Below are 18,325 nucleotides of genomic sequence, written 5' to 3'. Positions count from 1 at the left end.
CACGCACGCACGCACGCACACACACACACACACACACACACACACACACACACACACACACACACACACACACACACAGTAACCTTCTGTTAATCCATGACCAGGTCTTTAGCCTGCCCGGCTCAGTCCCAGTGCAGTAGTAAGAGGCAGGCCACGACCTCGTACGTAATTAGTCTGTGGTAGCATTGCAGTGGGATCATTCTATATCAGTCTAGCAATGCCACTTAGACAAAGACTAGACAACAGGTGGGAGTCATGGATTTGTTTTATTATGTGATGATGAAGACATGGATTATCCACAGTAAGAAAATGTGGCATCAGTGTGTCGTAATAGTGGTTGGCAGGTTATCTAGGTAATCACACAGTACTTTCAGGGATCAACTCGTGAAAATGTCAATGCTATTTTCTTTTGGTGGAGGGCATACTTGTATTCTGAATCATACAAAATTCAATTTCCTTAATCTCGTGGGAACAATTTGTCTTGTTGACTGTCATCAAAACATTAATATCCTTTGTATTGAATTTGTCAAGATTCCAATTATTGGGAGAAAAATACTGTATGTCTGGTTCCTTTTCTCTTTGAAAGAACATTGGGTGCAGAATTTGGGTGCATTGATACAGAAAAGACAAACACCTAGGCTGTCACAGTAGACCATCATTCCACATTGCATATTGCACAATTACAGTAATGGGAAAAAAAAGAAATGAGATTGCTCGCTACGCAGCCAGTGAGGACTGTGCTTGCCGCTGGCCTTTCAAAGCTCTAGAGAGCTGCCCTTTCACTTTAAAAGAGTGCAACATCCATTTGATCTGAGTTACAGCCCAGCTCCCCAGTTCTATAAAAGCAAATAGAGCCAGCGTTTTAAAGATCAGCCCAGCAGAGATGGAGAGATAATATGGAGCTCAGAGGCTTTACAGGCTGTTTTAGAGTAAAAGTCCCTACACTGTTGTTTTGATCACACTGTGCCTGGTATACCCATAAACTCACCCCATATTTTACACATTCTCCAATTGAGCAGTGGAGGGTGGTTAGTGTTTCTAAGTACTGAGTCCTGTTATCTGACTAATACTCAAAGGTCCATCCATATTGAGTGGTTCATCTATAGTGATAAAAGAGAATTATCTCTACGGGGCTTTATCCTGTTTATTTACTAACTCTGCCCTTGCGCAGCACATGAGCCTCATGCATTAGAGCTAATARTGCCAACTGCGACGTCACAGAAAGGTACACTGGAGTGGAACCACCTCTCCCTTCTTCCTCTGTGTGATCGACTGATGATACCCTTGAGTGGGTCATTTGGGTTGTTTTTAGGCACAGGTTAGGCACAGGTTTTACTTCAGGTTTTGGCTGTGTTGAAAGTCTCCGACAGCGTCATGGAATTCACAGCAGGCTGAAGGCCTCAGGGCATCTACAACCAAACTTGTTTAAAGAGAGATTTTAATTGGCTCAACGGTGGAAAAGTTCCATATGATCAAAGCATATGTTTGGGGGTTTCAGTTTGAAACTGTGCCTTGATCTGTTTGGCTATGTTCACAGTAGGCTACATTGTGTTCTGCACACCTATGTTTGTGTTTTATATCTTCTGTATTTTTCTCTTTCGTTCCTGTGTTGCAATTGGCCTGTAACACAGAGACAAAGCAAGAGAGGGAGGGAGGGAGGGAGGGAGGGAGGAAGGAAGGAAGGAAGGAAGGAAGGAAGGAAGGAAGGAAGGAAGGAAGGAAGGAAGGAAGGAAGGAAGGAAGGAAGGAAGGAAGGAAGGAAGGAAGGAAGGAAGGAAGGAAGGAAGGAAGGAAGGAAGGAAGGAAGGAAGGAAGGGGGAGAAAGAGAGAGAGAGATGGAACTGTAATTATGTCTTTGTCCTTTATCTTCTGCTAAGATGTGCGTTTAACAGGAAAAGATGAATCAGCACTTCCTTTGAACAGAAAAATAACAGGTTAATAATTATGCAATGTAAAACTCAAACCATTAAACCTCCCCATCTCTCATAGAGACAATACATTCAGTATGGAAGCTTTGCTTTACCAGCAAAGAACAAATGAAAGATGGGAACAAATAACAAGGCAGCAAACAAAAGGTTATGACACATACAGGTGTTTTGCATTTAAAGATCCCGTTGCTCTGTCAAAAGAGGGACTATTGAAAGAACATTCTGGACCAGTTAATGCTGCATTGTTGATGAAATCACTAATACTGCCATATAATCTCAGTACCAACAATTTACCTCACAACTTGTTCGTTGGGGTTGCCAGATTCAGCCTTTGCGTAAGGTTTGTTGTATAAGACACAGTGGCATCCTCCTGTATTTGAGCCTCTGCCAGTCTGCCTGCATGGCCGCTCGTCGCTGTATGTCTGTCGTAATTCAGCTTCAATCGGGGCCGGCCTTCGATTTGAGAGGTGGCAGGAAATCAGCTCCTCGGCCCATTAACCCTGGTCACGCTGCAGCCAAGCTGATTTATTACACAGCAGCACACTTCTGAGGGCTCAACATTAAATCAGAATACATCTATCTGGGGAGGGAAGAAGGAAGGGAGGGAAAGCAATATGACATGGCTGGATTTTAACCTTTATTTAAGGATTTTTCATCAACTGTCGCCTCTTTTTATGGCAGATGGTCCAGCACCATCCTCAGACAATAGCTTTAATTTTTGGTGCAATTCTCATTTCTGGATCAGGCTTAAAATACAGGATCAAATCTTGCTATGTCACATGATTGCGCAAAACACAGGGCCCTTCTCATCTCATTCTATCTTTCTGTGTTGTGTACACTAGCTAGTAGCTTATTTACCTCTGAGTACTCCTTACCATGGCCAGGGTTGGGGAATAACTGATTACATGTAATCTGATTTTTTTTTTTTAATTACAACTGTAATCAGTTACGTTAAATTACAGATACTTTTGAAAACTAGATGATTACTTACTTCTAGGATTACTTTTAAATTCATAAAGGATGTTTGCGGAAAAAATACATTATGACACCTTTCTGTTTTCTCAATGACATTCAATTCAGCATTGAAAAAAGCCTGGGTTTAAGTTTGTTCCACCTGAGAGAGTCTGACCACAAGTCAAAGACTAAAATAATGACACCAAATGTTACGTTATTGATTACAATTTGGACAGGTAACTAGTAACTGTAACAGATTACATTTAGAAAGTAACCTACCCAACCCTGACCATGGCTTACCTACAGTATGTCGACCACCTTACTTCACTTCTGCATACCTTGCTCGGCCTTAGCTTACCTCCGTACCATACAGTTTTACCTCAGTTTACCTCAGCTTTATCATTGCGTTTTCTACCTTGGTTTACCTCTGCTCTATGTACTGAGCTTCAAACAGCTTACCTGCAGGAGGTATTTGTCTGGATGAAGCACTAAAGACAAACAGGATTGTTAATCTCCACTGCAGCTGGTCAAACCAGAGAAAACAGAGAAAAAGAAACAGATCGATTTGCCTCCCAGAATAAATTCCTTTATTAATACTAATAATGTTTCACTGTAAAGGCCTTTATCCCTGGTAGCCTATCATTTATTATATGCAGTGCTGTGCAATACAATATTTTACACATGGGGAGAACAAATCGTTGCCCTAATGAACCCATATTAGATGGTGGGAGTGTTACTCTTCACTGTTATTATAGATCAGTGGGACTAAACAGCCCAATAAACAGTAAATGCATGGGGAACATAGAGACAATACAGGGCAAGTGCGTATAAAGTTTAATTAACTTTGCCATAATATCTAATAACAAAGATGCAGTCAGGAGGTACAGATGTAGAATCTTAATTTGATCACTCTTTTGTTGCTGACAATTATCCTGCAAAGCGGGAAATGTAAACTGGTAGTGTGTTTGAGTTTTAAAAAGGATTCTGAAGTTTGTTATTTCCACTTAGACATTTCAGACTTGATTTACCCTAACGGAAAATGTATCATCCTCTACAACAAAATGTCAATAAATTATAATCCACATAATAACTCACGTCCTATTGATGCAGGATAATTGTAGTAATTGTAGTGAACTGGCTCAAATTAAGATCCTACATCTGTAGCTTTGTTGTTGTCCTCAGACAGATCAATAGTAATAGTTAAATGCTTGGTTATACACAACTCAATATGAATGGTTCACTGCACCACTCAATAGTAAATGGTGAGGAGTTTGGCAGTACCCAAAATCAATAACACAGTTAAATGCTGATTAATACCCATTAAAGCTGATGAAGATGAATGGAGCAGAGTCATGCAGGGCTTTTAATGAGCAGACAGCAGGACTAGAGCTTGCACTTTAGCTTTCAAAAGGACTGGAGCTATATATCATTTTAGCTTACAAGACCCTGTGTGTAGTGGTGGTGGAGGGATGCTGTTTTGAGCTTTGATGCTAATACCGATAAGCTCTCTCTCTCTGGTCATCTCACTCACTCTCTCTATCTCTCGCTCTGGGTTGAGGTGGAACGCAATGCTTTTTTTATGGGGGTGTGGGGGGCTGGCGGTGGGGGTTAATGTGTTTTTAGTATAATATCTCATTAGTTAAACTAAGACAAAAATCATAGTCTCTAGCTAGGTTTCCATCCAATTGGCAACAGATTTTCATGCAAATATTCTAAAATCGGCATTTTCCCACCAGTGGTGTTTCCACCAAACAGACTTGTTGTGGATAAAAATCAGTGTGTAATCACATAGTGCACGCAAAATTAACTTTTTCGCTTAAATTTTCATATACAAATCTAAAGTTAAATGTGTTTCCACTGCATTTACAACTCCACCAATAATTTTGTCACAAAAACTGTTGCGTTAAATACCCATTGTGCGTACTCTGGTCTTGGCCCATGTGCTCTAGCCAGCTCGCAGATGCAGTGCGGGTAGGCTGTGCGGGTAATCTAGTCTTCAAAATGAGATTATTATGGATAAAAGCAAATCAAGCATCGATCATCATGTCACCAGAATCAGACCCTCGATATTTATTGGAAAAGAGCATTAAGATCACTGTGTACTTTCACCACCCTGTGAAGTTCATCATAACTTTCACCACCCTGTGAAGTTTCTTCATAAATTGTTTAATCTGTAGCCTAATAAACTGCATGGTTTCCCGAATCGTAGTGGGAGGACCAAACATCAAATCATTGCGTGACTCCAAGTTTACTTCGTTATGATGGTTATTATATAAATATGTGAGCATAAAGGTATTTCCACAGCCATTTCTCATATAATTCATTTTATCGACACAAAAATATCCCAGCATTATTTATCTGTCTKCATTTATAAAATTGTACTATTTCTATAACTTTAGACCACACCAAAATTGTCTTATCCTTTAGCCGTTGTCATGGAGATGTATTATGTTTACCCTAGTTGTTTGCTAGCACAATTGAAATGTAGTTATGTAGCCTGTGTTTTCGTCTTGCTAGATAATAAGCACCGTTGAAGTCGGAAGTTTACATACACGTTAACCAAATACATTTAAACGCAGTTTTTCACAATTCCTGACATTTAATCCAAGTAAAAATTCCCTGTCTTAGGTCAGTTAGGAACACCACTTTATTTTAAGAATGTGAAATGTCAGAATAATAGTAGAGAGAATGATTTATTTCAGCTTTTGTTTCTTTCATCGCATTCCCAGTGGGTCAGAAGTTTACATATACTCAATTAGTATTTGGTAGCATTGCCTTTAAATTGTTTAACGTGGGTCAAACGTTTTGGGTAGCCTTCCACAAGCTTCCCACAATAAGTTGACAGAGCTGGTGTAACTGAGTCAGGTTTGTAGGGTTCCTTGCTTGCACACGCTTTTTCAGTTCTGCCCACAMACTTTCTATAGGATTGAGGTCAGGGCTTTGTGATGGCATCTCCAATACCTTGACTTTGTTGTACTTAAGCCATTTTGCCACAACTTTGGAAGTATGCTTGGGGTCATTGTCCATTTGGAAGACACATTTGCAACCAAGCTTTAACTTCCTGACTGATGTCTTGAGATGTTACTTCAATATAGCCACATAACTTCCCGCCCTCATGATGCCATCTATTTTGTGAAGTGCACCAGTCCCTCCTGCAGCAAAGCATCCCCACAACATGATGCTGTCACCCCTGTGCTTCACGGTTGGGATGGTGTTCTTTGGGTTGCAAGCCTCCCCCTTTTTCCTCCAAACATAACGATGGTCATTATGGCCAAACAGTTCTATTTTTGTTTCATCAGACTTGAGGACATTTCTCCAAAAAGTACAATATTTGTCCCCATGTGCAGTTGCAAACCGTAGTCTGGCTTTTTTATGGCGGGTTTGGAGCAGTGGCTTCTTCCTTGCTGAGCGGCCTTTCAGGCTATGTCGATATAGGACTCGTTTTACTGTGGATATAGATACTTTCGTACCTGTTTCCTTTGCTGGTCCTTTGCTGTTGTTCTGGGATTGATTTGCACTTTTCGCAACAAAGTACGTTTTGTACAAAACGCATCTCCTTTCTGAGCGGTATGACGGCTGCGTGGTCCATGGTGTTTATACTTGTGTACTATTGTTTGTACAGATGAACGTGATACCTTCAGGCATTTGGAAATTGCTCCCAAGGATGAACCAGACTTGTGGAGGTCTACAATTCCTTTTCTGAGGTCTTGGCTGATTTCTTTTGATTTTCCCATGATGTCAAGCAAAAAGGCACTGAGTTTGAAGGTAGGCCTTGAAATACATCAGAAATAAATCAGAAGCTTCTAAAGCCTTTACATAATTTTCTGGAATTTTCCAAGCTGTTTAAAGTCACAGTCAACTTAGTGTATGTAAACTTCTGACCCACTGGAATTGTGATAGAGTGAATTATAAGTGAAATAATCTGTCTGTAAACAATTGTTGGAAAAATGACTTGTGTCATGTCAAAGTAGATGCCAAACTATAGTTTGTTAACAAGAATTTGTAGAGTGGTTGAAAAACTAGTTTTAATGACTCCAACCTAAGTGTATGTAAACTTCTGACTTCAACTGTATGTGTTTGTTTACAAATGTACAGTATGTTCATATTAGTATACTTACCCATTCTACTTACCTCTTTTGACCTGTTGCCATGGTGGCCCTCGACATAATAAGGCCATTGTTGGTAAGATAAAAATTGTTTATCAAATGTTTTTCTGTGTTGTCTTATGTGACCTCTGTTAGCAGATGATTAACAATGGCTTATCGGTTGTTCTTGTCTTTATTGGTGGTCGGTTGTGCTTGTCTTTATTGGTGGTCGGTTGTGCTTGTCTTTATTGGTGGTCGGTTGTGCTTGTCTTTATTGGTGGTTGGTTGTGCTTGTCTTTAATGGTGGTTGGTTGTGCTTGTCTTTATTTTCTAAAAGGTTACGTGGTGGAGTATTGTGGCTGCAACAAAAAAGATGATCTGAAGATAGTTAAGTCCAAGTTGAATGAAGACAAGGTCTCAAAGGGATTAACAAAAAAAGTATAAAGATAGAATTAAATAATGAATACATTTAATAAAATACAAAAATCGTAATTAAGTTTGTACAAGCATATCATTTATTGTTTGATAATGTAACTACATTTGGAAACTTGAGGAAATAATATGTGCACTAGTCTTGTAGTGACARTGTAGTGAAAAAAGCGGTCAGTAGTGAATTCTGAATAGACAAACAGTGGTAAATGTGTCAGTTTTCAATAGTAATAATTCGAAAGGGTTTATGTATTGGTTAAAAGGATTAGAAGCAATTCAGTAGTGATCAGTAGTAACACAACACTACACACACAGATAGCAGTAGTAACTCAATAGGGGTTGAGTAGACATACAACAGTAATGTGTAGGCATTGTGTAGTAATTCAATAGAGAACATATAGGAATGTGTAGGTTTTAAGTAGTAAATATCCAAAAGCTCAGTAGTTACACAGTAGTCATTAAGGAAGAATTATGTAGTGATGTGAGTAGGGAATATGTAGTGTTCACATGTAGAGAAACGTCCCAATTTATCACTCATTACTACTTAAATTACTACATAAATCACTATTGGTTTATCTCAATAGCAACAAAGTAGTAAAGCCAGTAGGTTTGGTGTAAATCTTGTGTAGTAGCGATGAGTAGTAATTCAGTAGCAGTGGCAGTCGGTGCTGTTTAAGATTAGGGAAGACCAACAACCAAAAATTATGAGCATGGCCTTATTTCTATTGAAGCATATTGGATGACTGTCATTCACATCCCATTCACACAGCTCAATGTAATATTGATAGGTTTAGGCTACTACATGACACACACATTTTTCCWATACCCATCATGAGGTTGCTACAACCCAGCCTACGAATAAAAGTTTATAACAGGTCGTAATTGGAGTAATCAAGGTGACAGACAGTGACACATTCACAGACCTTGCACACTCTTGCCTGCATCTAGCTGATCTAGGGTGTAATCATTAGTCCAAACCGTTGCAAACGAGGGTTTCTATCGGACAAATTCAGGTAGATTTATCCCCGTTTTGTTCCCTTTGCTTCCGTTTAAGAAACATTTTAACAGAATTGGCGGAATGAATACACCCCTGATCATCCGCACACACAGTTTACTTACTTTCATAGCATCCACATACAAAAAGCATCATCACTTTGCTTGTTGTATAATTCCTTCTTGCATCTACACAATCACTGCCTTCTTACCTTTTCCCTTCGCTTGGGGTCTTCAGTGCCAACACAACAGCTGTCTGTGACCACAACCGCTAACCGCTACACACAGCCTACATCGTTGTCAATGTCACCATATTAGCTAACGTCATGGTAAACATAACTCCTAGAACGAAAGCATTAGTAAACCGGCTACAATCACGCAGCGCAGTGTACAGCAAGCAGTTTAACAGTTCCACTGGCAGCCCCGGTGGCAATAAATTAATAAAACCGAAAGCTTACCTTGACTTGGAAGAGTTCCAGTGTTGAATAGCCTTAGCCAGGTAGCTAACATACATAGCATTCCTCTCTGCTGGAGCTAGGTGTTTGAGTAGGATAAATAAGCTAGATGCATTAGCTAGCTAAGTGAAAGTTGCACAAAATACAATATACAAATACAATCTCTCTCTTTCTGCTGCTTCTCCTTAATTTGTGAACAAATGAATTTGTTCAAAACTGTTCAACTATTTCCTTTCTCTCTCTTTGAGGCAACTACTCACCACATTTTATGCACTGCAGTGCTAGCTAGCTGTAGCTTATGCTTTCAGTTCTAGACTGGTTCTTTGTATCAGATATGAAGGTAAGACCCAGATGCAGACCACGTCGAATAAACAATAGTTTAATATTCCAACAGGGGCAGGCAATAGACAGGTCAAGGCAGGCAGGGGTCAGTAAACCAGAGGTGGGGCAACGGTACCGGCGGCAGGCAGGCTCAGGGTCAGGATCAGGGTAAGGCAGAGGTCGGTAATCCAGATGGGGGCAAAGGTACAGGTTGGCAGGCAGAGTGGTCAGGCAGGCGGGCTCGGAGTCATGACAGGCAAGGGTCAAAACCAGGAGGTCGAGAGAAGAGAGACTGGAAAAAAGCAGGAGCTGGGACACAAAACAATGGTTGACTTGAACAAACAAGGCAAACTGGCAACAGACAAACAGAGAACACAGGTATAAGTAACCATGGGATAATGGGGAACATGGGCGACACCTGGAGGAGGGTGGAGACAAGCACAAGGACAGGTGAAACAGATTAGGGTGTGACACTCTGATCCTTTGATTGGGTGGACAATATGTCAGTTCATGCTGCAAGAGCTCTGATAGGTTGGAGGACGTCCTCCAGAAGTGGTCATAAGGACTTTGGAAGTCTTTGGAAGGGGGTGAGAACCATGAGCCTCCTAGGTTTTGTGTTGAAGTCAATATACGCAGAGGACGACGGAAAATAGTTATCCTCCGGCTACACCATAGACCTTCATTGCAAAACAGCGTGTTTTAATCAGTTAGTTGGTGACGGGAATATACACTTTTTTTTGTAAAGAAGCCAATGATCCTCTGTGGCCAAATCATGCTTTCTGGTGTAGTAGCCTATTTTGAATGATTTTACTGATTTCTTATATACAGGAGTAAGCTAATTATGCTAAATCATTTTGGCAATTTAAATCAATTTACCTTAGGGATAGCTTAGCTTCCCCTAGCCTTATGGACACACCGCCTGCACGTTTTAATGTGGCAGAAACACAACCAGTCATGATGTTTTCATCTGATTGTCAAACAATCACTTAACAAAGGCGCTCTTGTAGGTAACCCGGCACATTCAGTCACTCACAAAATATCTTCAGCATCCAAACCCCAACAGTGCATTGGGCACCCGCTATTTGATGAATGGAAAGAGACATCAGTTACACCACACCTATTGTAATGACATTCTGCCATTGTCATTAGGCCTACACTTGTAGCCTGAATTAATGCATCCACTGTTGTTCATGCGTGCCTCGGTCTCAGCCACTCATCTCTGCCTTGTCTGTGAGTGTCTTAGCCACTCATCTCCACTCATCTCCACCTTGACAAAATGTAAGTGTTCTCCTCAAACCACAACGCAATTTGGAGCGTATGCTACCCTATTCCCAGTCAACTTGCAAATTTTTCATGCGGCTGACATGCAGTAACGTTCAAAATGGGTGTAATAGCCTATAGTTTTTTGGGCATGTTGTATTAATTAGATAACGTTTTACCGGTATAGCGTTTGCCCACTAGTTCTTAGTGGGTATGGGCAGGCTTAAGCTATGGTCAATGAACACAATTGCATTTTATCGATGGCAATTTGAATGCACAGAGATACCGKGAGGAGATCCTGAGGCCCATTGTCGTGCCATTCATCCGCCGCCATCACCTCATGTTTCAGCATGATAATGCCATGTCGCAAGGATCTGTACATCATTCCTGGAAACGGAAAATGTCCCAGTTCTAGGCCTGCATACTAAGATCAACAGATGCATATCTGTAGTCCCAGTCATGTGAAATCCATAGATTAGGGCCTAATGAATTAATTTGAATTGACTGATTTCCTTATATTAACTGTAACTCAGTAAAATCTTTGAAATTGTTGCGTGTTCCGTTTATATTTTTGTTCAGTATATTTAGTATAGTTTTATCTAAAGAGGACAACTTTTTTCGTTTCACTATAAAAATAAAAAAAAGAAATTCACTGAGTAGGACGGTCCTCCCCTTCCTCCTCTGAGGAGCCTCTACTGTTCAGTAGTACTTTCATGAGGGCGATGTGTATTGTGCACTTCACAGAGAGAGTCAAAGGCTGAGTCAAGGCTGGAGTTGAAAGTTGCGGGTTTACATTCTCTTCCATATCTGTGATACAGGGGAGTCCTGAAACCATTAAGTGTATCAATAGTCCACTTCTCCCAGTGTAATAAAATTGTGCTGGGATTGTAACCATAGTCTTTTATTTCATGTCTGAAATGTGGTCTCTTGCCTGATATAGAAGAATGGCTCCTGACAGCAAAACTGCAAAGCATGACCGTTTCCCCTCCCTTTCTGCTTGACTTCCCTGGTTGAACACAGAGCCTGTTATTTGACCAGTCAGCTACAGCCCCCGTGATTTTGAAAACCATTCAACCAAAACTGTGATAACGGACAGGAAAGGTCCAAGAGGGGAGGGAGCACACTTCACTTTCCTGATGAGTGTGAAGAAGAAAGAGAGGCTTTGTCCCCAGAGTAACAGGGATTCCACAGGTCAAGACAAGATTATGACCATGTTAAAACATATCACATCAGCCTTAAGTGTCTGTATCAATCTGTCTTCTCCATGGACAAGCCACCTATCCGTCTTCATTGACCCGTGTTCTATCCTTCCCCTTCTAACACCCATCATATCCCTCTCTCCCTCCAATTGACAGCTACTGTATCCTATTCCTCTTTCCTTCTCTCATCATTTCCCTCTCTCTTCTCAGATCTGACTATGGCCTGGAGTATGACAGCTACCCAGATTACCTCTACAACAGGTAGGCAGCTATACTGTACCTGCTCTCACCTACATATCTATATTGTAAGAGATTCTTGTTCTTTACTTGTACGGACAAGTAATAAACAAGCTCTGTTATGATCAAGTTTTCTTGTTAAGAACTCGTACTCAGATGTTATATGTAAATACCCACTGGGCAAAACTGGTTGAATCAATGTTGTTTCCCTGTCATATCAWCCCCAAAAAATCAATGCGATGACGTTGAATCAACATGGAAAACTGATTGGATTTGCAAAAAGTCATCAATTTGAACCTAAATCCAATGACATAGTGTCGTTGTTTGTTGATTTCAAGTTGAATTCACATTAGTTGACAATTCAACCAAGTTGAAATCAAAATTAGATGTTCTCTTCCTTCTCAATGTGAGTGCAATTCTCTAGTCTTCCCTCTCCTCCTCTTTGATTGCATGTGTCTCATGGACAGGTGTATCTCTGACTCCTGATTCGTCTAAGATGAGGAGTATGGCTGCTTGTGAAAGTCATGCCTGTTGGATATGATACCAGAGAATATACTGTACTGCCCTAGTGTTAACTTCTCTTAAATCCCCTTGCCTGGTACAGCCCAAATGGCTACACAGCACAAAAGACACTTGCTTTGCTTCAGTAACTCTGTCTGTCTATATTCTTCCACAAGTGATAACAGTGAGACTATGGTGAAGGGCCACAGGGAGGGAAATGCTGTGGTGTTCTGAAGGGAGTCTCAAATTGAGCCCATTCTTTGCATTGAGGCTCCACTTGAATAGCCTAATTAGCCAGGCTTTGATTGGCTGCAAGGAGTGGGCCCTCTGTGTCTGGTGCTGATAACGGACGAGGAGAGATAAGAGAAGAGTGTGCAGAAACTTCTGGGGGAGGGGGCTTTCGAGCAGTGAAATGGGGACACTGAGAAAGCATCTATCTATATCAAAGATATGTTTGCAGGGACAGCATAGAGAGTGGTTTATGAAATATGATATCATGTCCAGATATACACTACCGTTCAAAAGTTTGCGGTCACTTAGAAATGTCCTTGTTTTTGAAAGAAAATATCGTTTTTTGTCCATTAAAATAACATCAAATTGGTCAGAAATACAGTGTAGACATTGTTAATGTTGTAAATGACTATTGTAGCTGGAAATGCCTGATTTTGAATGGAATATCTACATAGGCGTACAGTGGCCCATTATCAGCAACCATCACTCCTGTGTTCCAATGGAATGTTGTGTTAGCTAATCCAAGTTTATAATTTTAAAAGGCTAATTGATCATTAGAAAACCATTTTGCAATTATGTTAGCACAGCTGAAAACTGTTGTCCCGATTAAAGAAGCAATAAAACTGGCCTTCTTTAGACTAATTGAGTATCTGGAGCATCAGCATTTGTGGGTTCGATTACAGGCTCAAAACGTCCAGAGAAATGAAGGCTATTCCATGCGAAAAATTGTCAAGAAACTGAAGATCTCGTATAACGCTGTGTACTACTCCCTTCACAGAACAGCGCAAACTGGCTCTAACCAGAATAGAAAGAGGAGTGGGAGGCCCCGGTGCACAACTGAGCAAGAGGACAAGTACATTAGAGTGTCTAGTTTGAAAAACAGACGACCTCACAAGTCCTCAACTGGCAGCTTCATTAAATAGTACCCGCAAAACACCAGTCTCAACGTCAACAGGGAAGAGGTGACTCTGGGATGCTGGCCTTCTACCCCTTAATCACTATGATAAAAATAATAGTTTTTCTTAAGTATATTTTTAACAAAGCTGAGATCTACTGTGAGGTCTAATTTGTAGGAATACAGGTGAAATGTACATTTACAGACACTCTTATCCAGACATACCGATCTTAAGAAAGCTAGATAGAACAACCACATACAATGTCTTCAGAAAGTATTCAGACCCCTTGACTTTTTCCACATTTTGTTACATTACAGCCTTATTCTAAAATTGATTAAATAAAACATTTTCCTCAGCAATCTAGACACAATACCCCATAATGACAAAGCAAAACTCGTTTTTTTGAATTTTTTGCAAATGTATTAAAAATAAAAACTGAATACCTTATTTAAATAAGTATTCAGACCAACATTGAGCTCAGGTGCATCCTGTTTCCATTGACCTTCCTTGAGATGTTTCTACAACTTCATTGGGGTCCACCTGGGGTAAATTCAATTGATTGGATATGATTTGGAAAGGCACACACCTGTCTATTTAAGGTACCACAGTTGACAGTGCATGTCAGATCAAAAACCAAGCTATGAAGTCGAAGGAATTGTCCATAGAGCTCAGAGACAGGATTGTGTCGAGGCACAGATCTAGGGAAGGGTACCAAAACATTTCTGCAGCATTGAAGGTCCACAAGCACACAGTGGCCTCCATCATTCTTAAATGGAAGAAGTTTGGAAATACCAAAACTCTTCATAGAGCTGGCCGCTCAGCCAAACTGAGCAATCGGGGGAGAAGGGCCTTGGTCAGGGAGGTGACAAATAACCAGATGGTCACTCTGACAGAGGTCTAGACCTCCTCTGCGGAGATGGGAGAACCTTCCAGAAGGACAACCATCTCTGCAGCACTCCATCAATTAGGCCTTTATGGTAGAGTTGCCAGATGGAAGCCACTCCTCAGTAAAAGTCACATGACAATCCGCTTTGAGTTTGCCAAAAGGCAGACCATGAAAAACAAGATTCTCTGGTCTGATGAAACCAAGATGGAACTTTTTGGCCTGAATGCCATGTGTCACGTATGGAGAAAACCTGGCACCATCCCTACCATGAAGCATGGTGGTGGCAGCATCATGCTGTGGGGATGTTTATCAGTGGCAGGGACTGGGAGACTGGTCAGGATCAACGGATAGATGATGGAGAAAAGTACAGAGAAATCCTTGATGAAAACCTGCTCCAGAGCCCTCAGGACCTCTGACCGGGGTGAAGGTTCACCTTCAACGAGAAGCCACAAGTCTCTGAATGTCCTTGAGTGGTCCAGCCAGAGCCTGGACTTGAACCCGAACGAACATCTCTGGAGAGACCTGAAAATAGCTGTGCAACAACGCTCCCCATCCAACCTGACAGAGCTTGAGAGGATTTGCAGAGAAGAATGGGAGAAACTCCCCAAATACAGGTGTACCAAGCTTGTAGCGCCATACCCAAGAAGACTCAAGGCTTTAATCGCTGCCAAAGATGCTTCAACAAAGGACTGAGTAAAGGGTCTGAAAACTTATGTAAATGTGATATTTCCGTTTATTATTTTTAATAAATGTGCAACATTTTCTAAAACCAAGTTTTTGCATTGTCATAATGGGGTATTGTGTGTAAATTGATGAGGGGAAAAAAACTATTTAATACATTTTAGAATAAGGCTGTAACATAACAAAATCTGGAAAAAGTAAAGGAGTCTGAATACTTTCCGAATTCACTGTACCTCAGTCATAGTAAGTACATTTTTCCTCAATAAAGTAGCTATAATTAAAGTCAGTCCTAGTAGGGGGAGTCAAGAGCAAGTGTTTGTTCACAAAAGGCTTTTTTACGGGGGTGGGGGATGGGTGAAGAGGTGGTGCGAGGTGGGGTGCTGTGGGATTATTTTAGATACTCTATGAAGAGGTAGGGTTTTAGATGTTTTTGGGAAGATGGACAGGGACTCTGCTGTCCTAGCTTCAGGGGGAAGATGGTTCCGCCATTTGGTTGGCAGGACAGAGAAGAGCTTTGACTGGGCTGAGTGGGAGCTTCCCTCCCATAGGGGGGAGGGCCAAGAGACCAGAGGTGACAGAACAGAGTACTCGGGTGGGGGTCTAGCGTTTGAGCATAGCCTGAAGGTAGGGAGGGGCAGTGCCTCTTGCTGCTCCGTAGGCAAGTACCATGGTCTTGTAGTGGATGCGAGCTTTAACTGGAAGCTAGTGGAGTGTGAGGAGGAGCGTGGTGACATGAGAGAACTTGGGAAGGTTGAACACTAGGTGGGCTGCAGTGTTCTGGATAAGTTGCAGGGGTTTGATGGTATAAGTCACTGCTTTGATGTTTGCAGAGAATCCAGGATCACGCCAAGGTTCTGTGCACTCTGGTACAGGGACACCATGGAGTTGTCAACCATGATCGAGAGGTCTTGGAGCTGGCAGGCCTTCCCTGGGAGGAAGAGCAGCTCTGTTTTGTCGATGTTGAGCTTGAGGTGGTGGGTCGACATCCAAGCTGAGATATCTGACAGGCACGCATAGATGCGTGTAGCCACCTGGGTGTCAGAAGGGAGAAAAGTAGTTGAGTGTCATCCACATAGCAATGATAGGAGCGATCATGTGAGGATATGACGGAGCCGAGTGACTTGTTGTATAGAGAGAAGAGGAGAGTACCTAGAACCTAGCCCCGGGAGACACCAGTAGTGAGAGTATGTGGTGCAGACACAGATCTTCTCCATGTCACCTGGTTGGAGTAGCCTGCCAGGTAGGATGCAATCCAAGAGTGTGCAGAGCCTGAGCCCTGAATGGGTGGAGAGGAAGAGTTGATGGTTCATGATGTCGAAAGCAGAGGATGAGAACAGGAGAGAGTGTCACGTTCCTGACCTTATTTCCCTTGTTTTGTATTTATTTAGTATGGTCAGGGCGTGAGTTGGGGTGGGTTGTCTATGTGTGTTTTTCTATGTTGGGATTTTGTATTCGGCCTGGTATGATTCTCAATCAGAGGCAGCTGTCAATCGTTGTCCCTGATTGAGAATCATACTTAGGCAGCCGGGGTTTCACGTTTGGTTTGTGGGTGTTTGTTTCCTGTCTTTGTGTTTTCTCTGCACCAGATAGGGCTGTATCGGTTTGCCACATTTGTTATTTTGTTTTGTAAGTGTTGACGTTTATTCGTCGTAATTAAACATGTTGAGCACTGGCTACGCTGCGTGTTGGTCCGATCCTTGCTACACCTTCTCTTCTCGTGAAGAGGAGGAAGGCTGCCGTTACAGAGAGAGTCAGCTTTGGTAGTGAGGAGAGCCTCCGTGACACAGGGGAGAGCAGTGCTTAATTTGTAAATCGGGAGGTGCCCGGAACAAGAGGGGGGTTCTGAGGTACCGGAACGCATGAGAAAAAAAGTAACCTTTATAATAAAGCATTGCTTGCATATCGTCGCATTTGAGTAATGGCATAGAGCAGCAGAGTAGAGGCACTTACAGAAGTTGCACACATGGGGAACATTTTTAGTAGCTTAGGGTCCAGGAAAAATGTGGTATTTTATAAACGCATTTCATGCAATTCTACGTCATTTTACATGACTGGAGACTTTGGCAGAATATTTTTTAATACCACACAAATGATTGAAATGGCAGGGTACTTTGACACTGAGAATTTGAGAACAATGAAAACAACCTTTTCTTGAATCCATCAATAGTGTAGGTAGGCCTAGGTGTGTGGAGACACATATTATAGGCAACGATATGAGAAGGAAATTATAGTCCTACAAATGCTTTCCAGTTTAAAACCTGTCTAGGACTCGCAAACAGCCAATGAAATTGCAGGGCGCCAAATACAAATCAACAGAAATCTCATAAATCAAATTTCTCAAACATACAAGTATTAGGCACCATTTTAAAGATACAATTCTCGTTAATCCAGCCACAGTGTCTGATTTCAAAAATGCAAGCCGAGGAACTTGAAGCTTTCCAACTTCTCCACTGCAGTCCCGCTATGTGGATAGGGGCGTGCTCCCTCTGCTGAATTAAAATGATGATTGTGCCGTTATACAATACATAGCCTACCAAATATTATTCATAGCAAAAAAACATTTAAAAAAATTATTTAAGATGGCTTTGGTACATAAATGGTCAAGCCTCTTCTCCAAAACTAAACAAATTCTAGTAATGACCTTCGAGTGTAGACTGTATTATTATGCATACTGGATGGACTGGTTATCGTATCCTACACTCTAAACTTCCTAGGAGAGAATTTATGGCCACAGGCTATGCTGTTGGTTCGTTGATTGTCAGGGGGCTTACAATTAGGCTATTAGGCAATTAGTGAATTTGTATTTGATTTTGAATAGCCTAATAGTAGGACATTTGTCATAATTAATTGGGTGACACATTACCTGTAGTTATCCAGAATATTTCACCACCATGCGTTTCCGTCGCCTCTTCTCTCTCCTTTAGACCTATTCCTTTCCTGAGCGCGCAGACAGACTCTCAACAGTTTAGTGAATTAAATATGTTTTGTTGCAAAAACATGTTACTATCGATTTTAAGGAACAGATTTCACTTGGTTTCCCAAATGAAGCACTGGGTAGCTGCAGGAACAAGGTTGGAGAGCCCATTGCATACAGAGTTTGGGCGGAATATCACCTGTCTTGCCAGCGAGAGCATGCTCCTCAAACAGGAACATCACCTGTCAGACAGCGAGAAAATGCTCCTCAAACAGGAACATCACCTGTCAGACAGTGAGAACATGCTCCTCAAACAGGAACATCACCTGTCAGACAGTGAGAACATGCTCCTCAA

At 41.5% G+C, this 18,325-nt stretch overlaps 1 protein-coding gene across 2 annotated transcripts in view; it reads left to right on the top strand.

Annotated features, from left to right (window-relative positions):
* Positions 1–18,325, top strand: part of LOC111962199 (RNA-binding Raly-like protein) — a 58,180-nt gene that overhangs the window by 15,926 nt on the left and 23,929 nt on the right. For both annotated transcript variants that reach the window (XM_023985094.2, XM_023985095.2), the window contains exon 2: positions 11,835–11,885. In XM_023985094.2, coding sequence (XP_023840862.2) covers positions 11,835–11,885 — 51 coding nt within the window. The remainder of the gene's footprint in view (positions 1–11,834; positions 11,886–18,325) is intronic.

The sequence above is a fragment of the Salvelinus sp. IW2-2015 genome, linkage group LG4q.1:29 (genome assembly GCF_002910315.2).
Source record: "Salvelinus sp. IW2-2015 linkage group LG4q.1:29, ASM291031v2, whole genome shotgun sequence".
Classification (NCBI taxonomy): domain Eukaryota; kingdom Metazoa; phylum Chordata; class Actinopteri; order Salmoniformes; family Salmonidae; genus Salvelinus; species Salvelinus sp. IW2-2015.
Note: the sequence above shows the minus strand (reverse complement) of the source record. Positions and strands in the feature narration are given on the sequence as shown.